The sequence below is a fragment of the Xiphias gladius genome, chromosome 21 (assembly GCF_016859285.1).
Source record: "Xiphias gladius isolate SHS-SW01 ecotype Sanya breed wild chromosome 21, ASM1685928v1, whole genome shotgun sequence".
Lineage (NCBI taxonomy): Eukaryota > Metazoa > Chordata > Actinopteri > Istiophoriformes > Xiphiidae > Xiphias > Xiphias gladius.
The window spans coordinates 20,845,115-20,860,128 of record NC_053420.1 but is presented as its reverse complement, the minus strand read 5'-3'; the positions used below and the strand labels follow the sequence as shown (position 1 = coordinate 20,860,128).

The window sequence follows — 15,014 nt, the reverse complement described above, 5'->3', positions numbered from 1 at the left end:
GTAGAATATATTTGATTAAGGTGAAATGACTTTTAAAGTCAGTGTGCAAGTCAATGCCCTGATTTGTTGCTTTCATAGCACTAATTCCATTATTCTTTTCAATGTAGATCAAACTGTAATGCAAAGCAATTTCGTCTGGAACCTTGGACTCTGTTGCTAGTATTTCAAATGCTACAACACTTCAATCACAGGCATTTCAAAAATTACAGAACATGAGCTAGTATTAATGTTGTAACTTTGAACATAAGATGAAAAATATAAGATTTCAGGATTTCATGTTTTTTTTTTTAATCAATGTCTTCTTAACTTGCTCTTGAAAGCTATAAAAGGGAGAGAGGAGGAAATACAGGAGCAGAGAAAAGATCAAAATAGATTGAGGCTGATGAAAGAACACAGTTCAAGATTTATGAGAACAGGAACTGCAAAAGAAAACAACAATCAGAGAAGCCAGCAGGCTTCGACATCTTGAGTGAGGGCTCTCATGTCACAGTAGTGACCGAACGAGCAAAAGAAAACAAGAGGGGTAATAGTTTTGAGTACACAGTAGCCTCTGGCAGGCATTATGAAAAGGTCAAGCAAGCATGATGGAAGAAACACAGGTGGAGGTTGAGAGATTTAGAAAGACAGATTTATAGAAAATGCATTCAAATACTCGAAGGCTCAGGCAAAGACAGAGAAAGACAGAGTGGGAACCTGAAGAAGAAATTGCATTAAAGACAGTAAGCAAAGAAAAAACATAAAGAAGAGAGTTCACTGTCAACCATTGTTTTCATGCATGATGCCAGTCGGCCAGACAGAGCCAAAGAAAGAATGTATTACAGGTCAGGTGAGCCAAGAATCTGAAAGACTGAAAACCTTTTTCGGCCTGTGCATTGGGTGAACAATTTTCACTGAATGAATTGGGTGCTGTGTCTTGACACTATATTATTCATCATCTTATATACTATACATTTTTTTTTTTTTTATTTAATTGACATATTTTTAGACTAGATTCACTCTTTTAGATAGAGATTAGAGTCTCATTTTCACCCATTTCCAACCATAGAACACTTGGGTTTTGCTAAGTGAATTCAGATTTGGTTATAGCTAGAGTAAAGGTTTGATCACAGTTAAACATAGTAAGAAAAAGTTGAAGTCGTGGCTTCCTTCTGGTTTCCACTCACATGTATTTTATCCAACGAACTGATGAAGGTCCCAAATTAAATTTACAATAGCTTTTTTACTTTACACAGTGTGCCTTGGATTTCTGTCTTTTTTTGCATGACTCCAAAAAGCACCAAGTGGGATATTTTTCTTTTTTGGGCCGTGTCATTAGCGTTAGAAAGTCAAACTCGATCTCACATCTAACATTTTAGTTACAGGCGACCATGCATGGTCATACAAACCAGTATAACTGCAGTTATGGTTCTCCAAAGATGCGCATAATTATCATTGTGGGTTATCTGCTCTTTGTTTTCTCAGATAAAAGACTCTTGTTCATCTCTGAGCCCACAAGTCTTTTAGAGAATTACACTGATGTATGTAAGGGTGTGCAACGCACATAAAACAAACATAAATAGCAGGCTTTCTATGTTTTGATACTAATGGTCTCTAAATTAAAGATCAAAAATATCTAAAGCCAATGAGAAAACTCTATTCTTCAAACAGCTGGTGAACTCCAAATTACTAACTTTTACAAAGAGAAACATCAGATTTCTTCCACAACACAGAAAAAATCTCTACCTGAGTCAGTATTAAGTATTTCTGCACTATCTACAGTTTTTAAATGATGTATTGTAAGCTAAAATGGTAGTATAGACTCGTGCAAATCTGTATATATAATTTAAGTTAAATAAATCATATGTAAAATGAATGAATAAAAAATGCACCCCACAAAATAATTTCTACAGATGATATTCTTCTAAGCAGTGTTTGATTTCTTATTTAAATATTAATGGGTAATATGGTTGAGCTTATTGTATTAGTGCATGTCATTCTTTTCATGTATGAAGCACCTATTAGCATATGTAAAATAATTTCACAAAAGAGCACATTTCACGGATTGACAGAAACTGGAGGGTGGAGTGGAACAGATAGGCGTTGAAAGTGACCTTTTTGGTTGTCTTTCTCCTCGCATCACAGAACCCTACAATCTCCTGCTTCCAGCCTTTTTCCTGGAAATCAATGCTGCAAGCACTAATCAAACTTCAGAGGATTCCTTTAAAAATGTGATCAGTATTAGGTCACCTACAGAAATTATGACTACTGACAATAGCTGTCATAATTGTCAGTAGCTAATAAAAACCATTTGTCTGGGAATTAATGTTGCTAATACCAATTTAAATAAGCTGACATATTTTTAAGATCCTGTTGATCCTTGAATAAACAGTTGAATAAACAGTCAAATCCACAGAACATACTGACATAAAGATCAAATCTTAAACAAAAATTTGTTATCCTGCAGCTATTTTTGTTTAAATATGAAAAGTGTGAGGTTGAACATTGCATACCATTGCAAAGAGGTATGTTGTGTAGGTGTTTGGAGGGGAGAGAAAGAGATAAGCAATCAGTAAACACGCAGAGATGCTGGCAAATAAAAACGTTTGTATGTGCATAGTGTAGAAATCAGACTTGCACATGCAAGAGATTGTAAAATTAAAAAAAAGGAAAAAAAAGAAATTAAGCACCCAGACACTTCAAGGCTATGGTTTCATGTTTAAGTGCTCTGTTATCTCCTAGACCTACAGAACTTGATCTATGCAATTATCTCCAGCCAAGCAATACAACTACCTTTGAGTAGCATATAGACTCACTGATTAAAACCAAAACCAAACGGGTACATTGTGTTTATATGTGTATCAACACCGTAGGGTAGTTATCATAGTACTGTGTTTAGGTTTGCCTTCTTCCCTTTACTGGACATTAGACACATTTACTGTACTTAACAAAGGGTAGTTCTTACTGTAGCTGCACTTTGGAATACACAGGATTAGATATATCAGTTCATGAGTCCATCCTATATTTGTGATTAAAGCTCCTTCAACCCATGCTGTAAAGGAGCTGCAAAGGTGCTTTCACTTACTTTGACTGATTAGACTTCTCCTTTTAATTTTGTTGCATCTGTTAGGGTGAATCACCATTACCTTTCTTATTGGTATGTATTGTTTTTTTGACCCCCCCATCCCCAACATACTGTAGTTCCACTAAGCATTTACCTGTGCAGAGGGCTAATGAGCCAGAATGATTGAAAATACCTGTGTGTTTGAACACGGCCAGTCTGAAGAAGCATCTTGGATGCCACCAGGAAAAACACAAATAAACAGGGAGAAATGCCACAAGTGTAAGTACAGTTCCTTTGGTTAACTTTAACATAAAGGCCAGGTATACCCATTACACACATCTCGGCTGAACAGACCTCTACTCAGGTATGTGAGATCACAGTCTTCTGTTAGCTGTTAGGGCAGATCACACCTTAATCATACTTACGGTAATCATTCTAGCACATGGTGTCTGGAAACCTCATGATATTCGAGGCTGGCGTCCCAAGAGGAACGACAGGCTAGATCGCCAATTAGCTACTCAGCTCCAGAAAATTAAAAAGCTTGTTAATGTACCTGTAAATGTCACTTTGGTCCAGTTAGATGCTGGTGTGTTCCTTACTATTCAACACCACTAAAAATGCACTGTTTGCAGGTAAACTTTGTCTCTTGTTCTTGACAGTGTAAAACGGTGTCAATTCTGATATCTACACAATTAATAATAAAAAACTATTAAAATTAAAAACATGTTGGAATTATTTTTGACTACAAAAAGGGATGCCTACATGTGATTTCAGTTGAATTTTAACACGGGAGACCACTGTTCATTTTCTGTTTCCAACCAACAGCGTTGTTTTTTGACCACAATCATTCCCTAAACTTACCATTTGGTTATTACAGTAACCATGACAACAAAGCTGCACTTACTAGGACTTATTTTAACCCAAACCATGATATTTCCATAAAACTAAGTGGTTTTTGTTCAGAAGCTAACCATAGATCAAAACCACTTTTAAAGATTGATGTGTGAGGGTTCATGGTTTTTCCTCCTCCTTTTATTGAATGTTGGATCGCATTTAATTTAAAGTTACATTGCCACCTACTACCGTATGTTTTTTTATTTTTTTTTATTTCCTTGAGTTATTTGCAAGGTGTAATGGTAGCCTTTGATGAAAAATTCAGAGGTGAAAATCTCAAGCAAACAAACAAAACACTGTTTACTGCAAACAGCTTTGGTCAGTTTCTAATGTAACAATTAGATTAATGAGTATGGAGGGCAGAATTTGAGCTATGATGTTAATGATTGCGTTTAAAATATAGCTACAACATATACATGCACAAAAGTCAAAACATACTTAAGCAAAAGGGAAATGACTGAGTTGGAAAGTGCAATTTCATCAAAAACCGGTCATCCCTTCAGACCTCTAGCAATTTGTCAGCATGTGTAAAAGTTTTTTCTGTTTCTTTTCTTTTTCCAGAAACCTGCTGGATAAAGACACATTCTCCAAGTCAGATCCATGTGAGTATGTTGTAGAAGCTTTTTCTGAGAGTTTGTCTGTGCTCTTCTGTCATCTATGTTCTCATACTTCGCTCTTTTAAAATACTGCTTCAGTCCTGCTCTGTCCCTGCCTTTTCGCCTTTTCTCCTTTTCTCACAGTGTGTTTTTTTCTGCTTTTGTGGATATGTTGTCTTGTGATTTGGGAAATATTTGCTTTACTTTTTGAGTGCTGTGGCTGTTTGTTCACTGTACTGGAGCTAAAACCCTCACATTGATTTCCCACTTGGAATCTGCCTGCATTTCTCTGATTGTCTCTCTCTTTTTCTCTCTTTCTGCCCCTCATTTTCTGGCTCTTTTTTCTATTTCTTTTGCAATATTTCATCTCTTTCTGTCCCTGTCTGGTACCTTTTCACAGTATGCGTGCTCTATACGCAAGGTGTGGAAACCAAACAGTGGAGAGAAGTGAGTACACACACACACAGACACACACACTCACACTTGCACACACATAAAAAATAATGTGTTTTGCGTGTGTATATAGGGCAGGAGGTGTGAGGTTCTAGATAAAACATTTTTTTCTCTTAACACACAGTAGTTGGCTTTAACACTTCATTAAAGTTGTTCAACTATCATTTGTCTGAAAATGCCAGGAAATATTCTCTAATTGGAGACTTCAACCAACAAAGAAAAACCCCTTCAAATGTAATAATTAATATGTTGACATTTTGGAGACCAAACGGCACACTCGGGAGGCATTAAGCCAGCTCTTACTGTGCCTTGTTTGGTTTATATGGTCCATGCAGCATTACCATCAATTCTCCCAGTTAATCAGCCGACCATTCTGTCTGTTTGTCCATTCATTTTTTTTTGTTTTGTTCTGTAGGTAAAATAATCATGAAAATATGTCCAATTAATAAAATACTTGAATGCTGAATCGAGGCACTCATTAACTTACTATTAAAGATGAAATCTGTGCCTTTTCTTTACATTAATGTTACCGTCATTTTTAAAGGATAAGGTTGCTGACAATCTGTGGTTTTCTTATTGTCAACAAATCCCTTTAAAAGACATAAAACCAACAAAGAATTAATACATATAACAATTATTGACTGCCTAGTTTAAAACTGATGTACACATCAGTGAGCCACACTGTTACACTGGGTGACATGGTCCCATGACCATGGGCACTGTATTTTATTTTGAGGGAATCCCACATACACTGTCCTGCCAATGTAAATACTCACTAGAGTAGTTTAATGCAAATGCAAATTCAAATGCAATACTTAGAAAAAACAGTACTCAGCTGTTTTAGGAAATCACTAAGCATTTTTCAAAAATTTAACTATATATTGGTGACCCTCTTTTAAGGATTTACATCAGTAGGAGTGACTTCATTGCTTGAAAATACAAACATGGTGCGGAGTGGGTTGCTGCCAGTTTGTTGGCTCCATTTTGAACAGACTTTTTCGGTGCTGTCAACCAAGACAGGTGTGACGCCAAAAGATGAACCACACTTCTCAGTAGCAAAGAAGGGAGAAAGTCCACGATAAACACCCGGAGTGTGATATTTGCTTGTTTGTGTTTCATGGTAAAACTTACTCAATGTTTTTAATGCTTGTGCCTATTTGGGTGTTTGTGTATCTGTGAATAATTGGAACTTTGAACTGTTGGTTTTTATTTTCTGTGTATACATATGTAAATTTGTGTTTGTTACAGAGTTAATGTATATTTCTGTTCCCAAAAGAGACTGTAGACATCTCTGGTGTCAGCCCGCATGTTTGACTTCATTACTCATCCCATGTTGCAAATGCATCCAAGTGGCTACAAATATTATTTTTACGGACCTGGTCCACTATGGATGAATAATCGATCAAAATTTAATGGAAATCATATTTATTTATATAGTCAGATGACCCTCATCTGCTGCTTGTGTCTTTACCCACTCCTAACAGAAGGCTATGTGGGCTTTCATTCAAATGTGGCTGAAGAACTGCAGGGGAATTTGTTGTGAGAAAATGTGTGTGCATATGTGTATATGCTTAATGCATTGGCGCATACATATGTAAAGATCTTGTTATTATAAAACTCTTCTTTGTGCTTCTCACAAAAGGCACTTTGTTTTTCTAGTTTGACAGCCACTGATTGTAAGACAGGCTGTTAGTCCAATAGAGTACACAAAACGTAATTAGCATAATGAACATTTCACTTTAATTTTCAAGCCAAATGGTACGTCATTCTATCATGTTCACTGATTTTGTTCCAAAAATAAAAATATTTAAACCAGTCCTCTCCTCGCGGAGATAAACCATCACATCCACAATCATATTGTTAAGAAGGCGAGGGTGTTGATGTGGCTCCAGGTGACGCTGTGTGAGCAAGACTGAACACTCCCCAACCTCAGACAGACCAAGCAAAGCCAAACAGGTGACTCACCAGGGACCTCTACATAACATTTCTTGACAGGACCCTCTAGCACAACAGTCAGGCCTGGGTCACATTTGATGTTGATTTCCACCTCCTCCAGGTTTTTGTTGTGGAAGGCATCATGTCTGTCATGTTAATGTAGCTGGTGCTCTCTGTTAAGGTCTTGATGAGATGAAGAATGTCTCCATCATTTTTGACTTAACTGTGCAAGATCACAAACCTAAATCATATGTGTGCTTTTGCCTTCTTTGTTGCATACATTCAGTCTCCTCGACATTAAAGTGCTTTGCTCTACATTTTTTTGGAAAATACTTTTAGGGTGATTTTATGCTTAGGCTGATTGAAGGGGTTTTTCCTGGTCCAGAGGTCGTTTCCCCTGAGAGTTCATTATGTTTGGTGAAGTGTGAAAGCTGGCACATACCTCAGGTGCAGTACAATGTGACTTAATATCATCATGTATAATACTTTATTTGTCGATCCATTTATACGACATCAGGAAATATTCCACAGTAATGACTAGTGTGGAAAGGTCATATGAAATGTTTACCAGGGATTTCAAGTGCTATTTCAAATGCTGCTCTGTGGAGTACCAAGATCACTGCCAGAAATACACCCTGTACACATACAGGTTATGCAAACATAACTTGGGTGATTAGAATATACATACAATGGAAGAAAACAGATTGCAGAGGAAAAATCCACAACCCTGAACTCTCAGAAGAAGTGAAAGAATCTAGCTCCAGAAACACACTCACACAAGCAGACTCCCTGATCCATTCTCCTCTCCTTAATATACTTGTCTCTAAAGTCTCAGTACGTACTGTTTTTTTTTCAATTGAAAGAAAGAATAAGCACTAATGAAACTAGGGGAGGACTCTAACGTCCTGTAATTTTGGAGTTCAGTTATGGCAAATTATTATTAGCATGATCGAAAATAGTCGAGTGAAGTGAAGTTGTATTTATACAGCCCAGTATTATAAATCACAGATTCGCATCAAGGGGCTTAACAATCTGTACAGCAATACAACCCCCTCTGTCCTTAGACCCTCGAATCGGACAAGGAAAAATCCCTAAAAATACAGACTTTGTTACCACTTATTTTCAAGCAGTGTTGGCAAGTCACACAATACTTAGTAATGTACAGTACAGTAATGTGCCTACTTTTTTCAGTAACCTGTAGTGTAAGGGATTACAATTTGTAATTCAGTAAATACATGAGAGTTACTAATCTAAGCTCTTACGCTGTCTTACTGATGGAGGGTCGATACCACTTTGGTCTCTCTGTCGGCAGACTGATCTGGGATGTAGTAGAGGTACAGGTAGGTGGTAACCCCACCAAAAGACGAGAAATGCGACTCCAGCTAATTCCGAAGTTGTCTTATTTTTAATTTTGTGTGCTGATGGCTTGCTAATTTGGAAAATGTTAGCCACAGGTACATGTATACTCAGGAGTCACCTCTGTTTTATTGTTGGAGGGTGTGTAACTGTGCTCCTCAGGTTTGGATTTCTGCAGTGCTGTGTGCAGTCACCAAGGCTAAACTAGCTGCTGGATGGTCAGTAAATCCCTCCAAATAGTAAAGCTGTCTCCTTGTTAAACTGTAATGTATTGTTTTCTGTTTTGTTTTTTATGTTCAGAAAAATGTACTCATCATTTTACAGCACTTCTTTTGGACAAAATATTTTGCTTATGGGTCAGTGGGCGTCACGTGACATGCAGTTTCCCCTGTGTCCACAACCCAAAATGGCCTCAAAGCCCAGTCCTGGTCCTGTGAGCTTGAAACAAATCTTATTAATTTCTTCTCCATCTTTAATTGCAGCACAAGCAGTAGCTTACAGCGAAACTAAAAGTCCAACAAATTGCAACTTTTGGTGTACTGGAGCTTGAGTAGTAGTATTACATACTGTACATCAGCACAGTACTCTGACTAAGAAAGAAAACCCACACCACTTATATAAATATGGTGAAAAGCTGTTTTTCCATGGTCATGTAACGCTGCTTTAAAGAAAGAGCCAGAGAGAGAGGTTGGATAGTGCTAATTTACAGTGACTTTATGGAGATGTGACATGGCTGACCTTTTTCCTCTGTCTTCCAATTTGCTTGTGACATTACACGCTACCACATGCTCTTGGTTTAGTGGTCTTTGTGACTGTATTTGGCTGCACCAGTGTGTGTGTGTGTGTGTGTGTGTGTGAGTGTGTGTGTGTGTGTCTGTGTTTCTCCCATGAACCTATGCTTTGTTTTTCTCTCTTTGTCTTGCGGAATTTTTAAAGACACCCCTGTGCATTTCACTGATGGCCAAAGAGAAAAAAAGCTCACACCAATTTACACTACTTTCCTTTACCTCTCTCTGCGAGAACACAAGACACCACCAAGCTCATTATATCGGCACCAGGTTACCATTTACTGAACATGGCACAAGGAGAATAAAAAGCCATGTTGACCAAAGAACTACAGGACATACAGATGACACAAATCCCCAATGGTGGTTCGTTTGTGTTCCAGGGAAGATAATGTAATCATTGTCAGGTTTGGGACAAACCCCAGAAAGATAATGAAGGATTTGACTCGTGCTGTTATCGCTCTCCTGTGCGAGGGCCTTTATTTAACATCATGCTCTCACTCACAGTGTATGTGTGTGTGTAATTTATTTTCCCTGTGTCTGTGTTTTAAGGACATTTTCACATTTCAATATCTTACACTGCAGGTCTCTATTGTAACTCTAGCTAGCCTGAAGAGTTCAGTTTTCCATATGTATAGGGTGTGTGAGCTGCTATGTGTATGTACATGTTGAGGATGCAGGTCAGGGACTTCATGCCAGATTCTCATTAGCCAGCTCCAGCAGCCCAACAGTATCTAATGAACTCTGCAGCGAAGTATTGTCTCTTCCACTCAGCAGGGAAATCACATTATGGAGCTCATTTTTGCCATCACCCATCCCTTTACTAACATGTGCTCACAGCCTCATCAACACCTCAGGGTCTCATTGAAAGTCTGGGTGGCTCACAGATTCAACATCAGTGTCCTTTTCTCTACTTTTCTCCCTCGCCTTTGCTAAATTTAGATCTCGAGTAAGTCACTTCACATAGACAAAAATATAGCCTTAAAAACCCCAGAGTTCAAAGAGGTGTTCAACATTGTGTAACAGCACAGAAGTATACAGTTTTATATCAGTTGTGGTGTCATAATTGCCCACAATGTACTGTATTTGTTGTTTTTACTGTATTGATTGAAAAGGCAAGGTTTGCTCACACATCCACCTACAGTACCTGTCATCCACATTATGGAAAAACAAGATCGACTCCTACTTGCAAATGACTTCCTTGACATTTATTGAAATTGTAGAGTTTGGCAGATTTCCAATAAAACATATTTGACGCCAGCACAGCTTTGTATGTTTCGAGGCTTCAGTTTTTACATCTTCACCATAGACTGGAGGCACAAGACTCAATAAAATAAACTCTGACTCCAGTCATTGAGTGAAGTGAATCATTACTCCAGCAGCTGGAGCAAAAATAATGAAGGAATAAGATAGATATTAATTCATTAAGATGAATTTGATCAAGATATAATTAATTTAGAAGATAACAAATCCAATGTAATCAGAGAAACAGTGATCATTAAGAGTCACTAATGGCTGGAATCAAGAGCATGCTCATCAAGGCTGGATTACCAATGCATTAAACTGGGCAAATGCACTGGGGTGCCAGATGTCCAGAGGCCCCAAAAGCCTCAGGTTCATTCTGTGTCCATTAGTTGTACATACAGCCAGGCAGCCCTGTGTCAAAATCTGATCTTAAGATTTCAGTGTTTTAGTTTAAAATGTGCTCAGATGGCTTATAATTCAATTCATTCATTTAGAATGAAAGAATAAATTCAAAATAAAGTTGTGTTTAATGCGATTGCCTCAAACTAAGTGACATACTGAAACCTTTAAAGGTCCACTATAGTGATTTTACCCATGAAGGCCGACTAGTCATGGTTAGCACTACTCATCCTGTGAAACCAGTCTTACAATGTCTTTGGAAGAGCTTTTTTCAAGTTATCAAATATAACTAAAATAAGGGACGTCAATTGGCCCTGGAGACTACAAACTTATAACAGGAAACTGCGCATTGCAAACTGGGAATGTTCAACCCTGTCTCCCAGAAATTACGTCTACGTACGCCTGAATGAAGCTGCTGTCTTTCACATCAGAGACTGGGGTTTGCATCCACAGTCCAGTCCATCCCGCTCAGTATCAACATATTTGCGACTTGCCAATTGTTTAAATAAAACATATCCTTACGTTAATAGAAAACGTAAATCAGACACTATTACGTTTCCCACAGAATGTATTTGCTGTTGCAATTTAGTTGTATATAAACATAATCTCAAGGAGACAGGGTCGCTGGCATATACCAGTCAGGGAAGATACTGGTATATCAATAGCATCATGTCAAAGATGCTATTGAGGAGCATTATGGGAAATGTATGATCCAGGGGGCCAAACAACTTTTTGCCCCAGGGTCCAATAACAACTTAATGTGGCCATGGCTACAATACTATTTAAGTGCAAATACAATAAAGCACATAACGTCCTGAGCAGTTGGCAAAGAACAAACAAGAGTAGAGGGGTATGCTTAAAATAACTAGTAGTGAGACGTGATGTCCGACCACGTTGGAAGGCAAAAGTGTTTATAGCTGCTCTGAACAGCCAAACTTGAAGGTTACATGGAAAACCTGCTATGATAGAGAGGGGCAAGACACAATAAAAGTTCAAATGGGGATAACACTGCAAACTTGAGCAAAAAAATCCCTCAAAGACATTTTTGGTGCACTCGATTGTACACACAAAAAGTGACAGGAGTAATTTTGTAAAGTATGCAAAAATGTAGAGCTTGAGAGAGAAGATCAAACCCCGGTGTACTTTCTCATCTCCACAAACCTGGTCAATCATTGAGTGAAGTGTGCATTTGGCAGATTGTCGGTTTCCAGAAATTACAAAAATTTTCAAATGCAGACCCCCGCAGCTCTGACATCAGAGGCACTTAGGTTGAAGCATATTGATGCCTTAATAAATGCCCAACAATAATACCATAGACTGTTGCATGCTACAGTTCAGAAATTTTGCACTCACCAACTGCTACTATCTGATGATATCTAATTTGTGTTTGTGACAAACCAGTGTTTTATATAAATCACTGTTTAATCAAAAATCAAAAGTCCTTAGCAATAAAATCTGCACACTTCGTTTTGATGGAGTATTTGATTAAATAGGGTAATTACCTGAGGCTTTAAATGATTTATGTATGTACTGTATCTCATATTTTAAACTCTTAATTGGCTTTTTGTACAGTACATGTATATTGTTGTGGAGTCGCTGGATCTTTGCCACCCTTTTCTCTGGCATATTTCCCTGCATTTGGCACTTTGGGAGTGAGAATCCCACTAATTAGGAAGCCTTAATCACTGCCTTTCTCTTCCTCTCCCTTCCCACTCTTTTCCCACTGCCACTCTCCCCCCTTCTTTTCTGTCCAAACCCTCTGCTCCAGTTTTGCCCCCCTTTTTCTTCCCCTGTTCTATATACCTCTTAAGCCATTTTCCTCCCCCCTATTTTTCTTTCCATGCTCGGCCATGTTGTTTCTCTTGGTCTCTTTCTACACATTTTCCTCATCTCTTCCCTAATCTCTCTGTGGGGTTGACGAGTGTGTTATCCTGCTGTAATTACTGTGGGAGAGGAGTGAGGATCAAGGAACCAGGAAACACACCCATGGCTTCCTCTGCACAGCAGCAGTGCATGAAAGCACCTCTATTAATCAGACCTCTGTAAATATATGTGTTAATAAGAGAGAGAACGAGAAAGAGAAGACAGAGAAAATAGGTTAAGGTGCAAGCAGACATCTACTAATTGTATTCGTTTTTTAAACAAGGTTTGTTGTCTTGCCTTTCTTTTCATCATTCTTCTCTCCTGACCTCCATCTGTCTTTCTACTTCCACAGTTTGGCCGAACGGAGGTGATAGACAATACCCTAAACCCAGACTTTGTTAGAAAGTACATCTTGGACTACTTTTTTGAGGAGAAACAGAACCTTCGCTTCGACTTGTGAGTGATTTCCTTTGAGGTCATATCATCATTGTTCTCTTCTCTCCTGCCCTCTGTCCTTCTTCACTGTGATGCATTTTCCTCCCACTCTGTTCTGTGCTGATATAGAGCCCTGCCGTTACAGTTAGCTTAGTCTGAAGAAATTCACCTGTCACTAAACCCGGCCACCGAACAGCAAATACTCAATCATATCTCAGCAACTGTAACTAGACTAGTTTACTACCTACTGTATGTAGTAAGCTTACTACTATAGGTAGTAAGCTAGCGCTGTTCCGTGGGAGCCAAATGCTACATCAGAGTTTAGAGAAATGATAGCGGCTTTTTGTCCTGTTCTTTATGGAGTTTGGTGAAGTTTACTTTTTAGTAACCCCAGCAAAGCTTGTCTAACTTTTAAAAGTTAAACATACTGTTTGAAAAAACAAACATTAAACCATAAATTTAACCTGTATTATTTTATTATTATTATTTTTGTTACGATAGAATGAATAAAATTTCAAGATTTTTATTTATAATACTTTATTATAATACTAGGGCAAACGAGAAGCTTTACCCTCCTATACATGAACAATGCTACTGTTTTTTTCTTCTACACGTCTTCTACATGAATCATCAGCTTGTGAGGATCCCAACTTTTTTCCTGGGAAACTTTAGCCCAAATCCTTTAGCACGATATCATGTATGCAGCCATCTTGTGCAAGTTTAATAGCCGTTTAAAGGATTCTTATTTTTAAAATATGTCAGATTGAAACATTAAAAATTCAGCGGCAGACATAGTTTTCACCTCTATGCACAATGTTTTAGCTCTAGCATTCACATTAGCTTACGCTAGCTACCTAAAGCTGACAAGGGTATGCTTGCGACAGTCTTCATTTCAGCCAATGAAATCCACAGTCGTCGGCTAGAATTGGAGACCCTTCTCTTGTTTAATTCTGTGTAAAATCAATGACTTGTTTCAGACACTCACAAAATACAGTGCTTTGTCAGAAAGAAAATCTTGACAGATGCAACAAAAGTACCTAAGGACAGCTGACAAGGCTTTGTGACTAGTTTTATAACATAGTGATTTTCATATTCATTCAAACCAATCACAGTTTTAATCAAGCCGTTTCTTTCTCTTTTTCTGTCTCTCATTCATGATTTCTCAGTCCAACTAAATCTTTTTCTGACACAAGAGAGGTACTTTTCAAAATATGTTAACATTATCGTTCTTCTGTATAGTCGGCTTTGCATTGGCCAGCTTGAAGGTTAACTGGCATCTTTTTACAAGCTGACCACGCAAAGAATACTGCCTCAGCACTTACTGTATTTATTCAGCTCTTTCATGACTACAGTTAATTCCCATTTGAAATCACACACACACAAAAAAACATTTCCTCAAACCTCTTTCAGAAAAATGACCCTTAGCACAACCCACTGTTGTATCCTCTGCAGCTATACCATCAAATAATATAAAAATAGATGCAATTTTTAGCATTTGATATTTCTTTTCAATTAATAATTGGAGAAACACATATACGCTGTAGTTTCTGCAACTTGCTAAATCTTTCCCAGGGGCTTTTACTCCGATAATTTGTACATTTCTGTCGAATTGTGCTTGATTGATCTGTAGGTGAACAGTATCTGTCGTTTCATCAGATGTTTAATCTTAGTGCATCACATTTTTCCATTTCCCTCACTTTCATTTCTTTATATTCACATGCAAATCAGACCAGGTCCACCACTCATTATTATGGAGGAGAAAAGGTCTTGTTGAACCCTTCCTCAATTAATCTGCCACATAGATAGTAACATCTGAAAAGATACTAAGCTCCTTTCCTCTTTTATCTTTTTATTGTTTTGAATTTTGTAACTTTGTCTTCTTCTGTCCCTCAAAACCTCCACTCAACTCTTTATGTACTGTAAGTTTAAATTTAGCTTATGCAAATATTATCTTGAATAATATATTTTCTTTTATTCTATTATCAATTTTTTCTTTGCTCTGATTCCTTTCAA

General features: G+C 37.7%; 1 protein-coding gene across 1 annotated transcript in view; it reads left to right on the top strand.

Moving 5' to 3' along the window:
- The window catches only part of cpne5b (copine Vb), a 119,082-nt gene that overhangs the window by 25,455 nt on the left and 78,613 nt on the right, over nucleotides 1–15,014 (top strand). Inside the window, exons 2-4 of the mRNA XM_040116533.1 lie at nucleotides 4,496–4,536; nucleotides 4,931–4,977; nucleotides 12,919–13,022. Of these exons, the coding sequence (XP_039972467.1) occupies nucleotides 4,496–4,536; nucleotides 4,931–4,977; nucleotides 12,919–13,022 (192 nt within the window). The remainder of the gene's footprint in view (nucleotides 1–4,495; nucleotides 4,537–4,930; nucleotides 4,978–12,918; nucleotides 13,023–15,014) is intronic.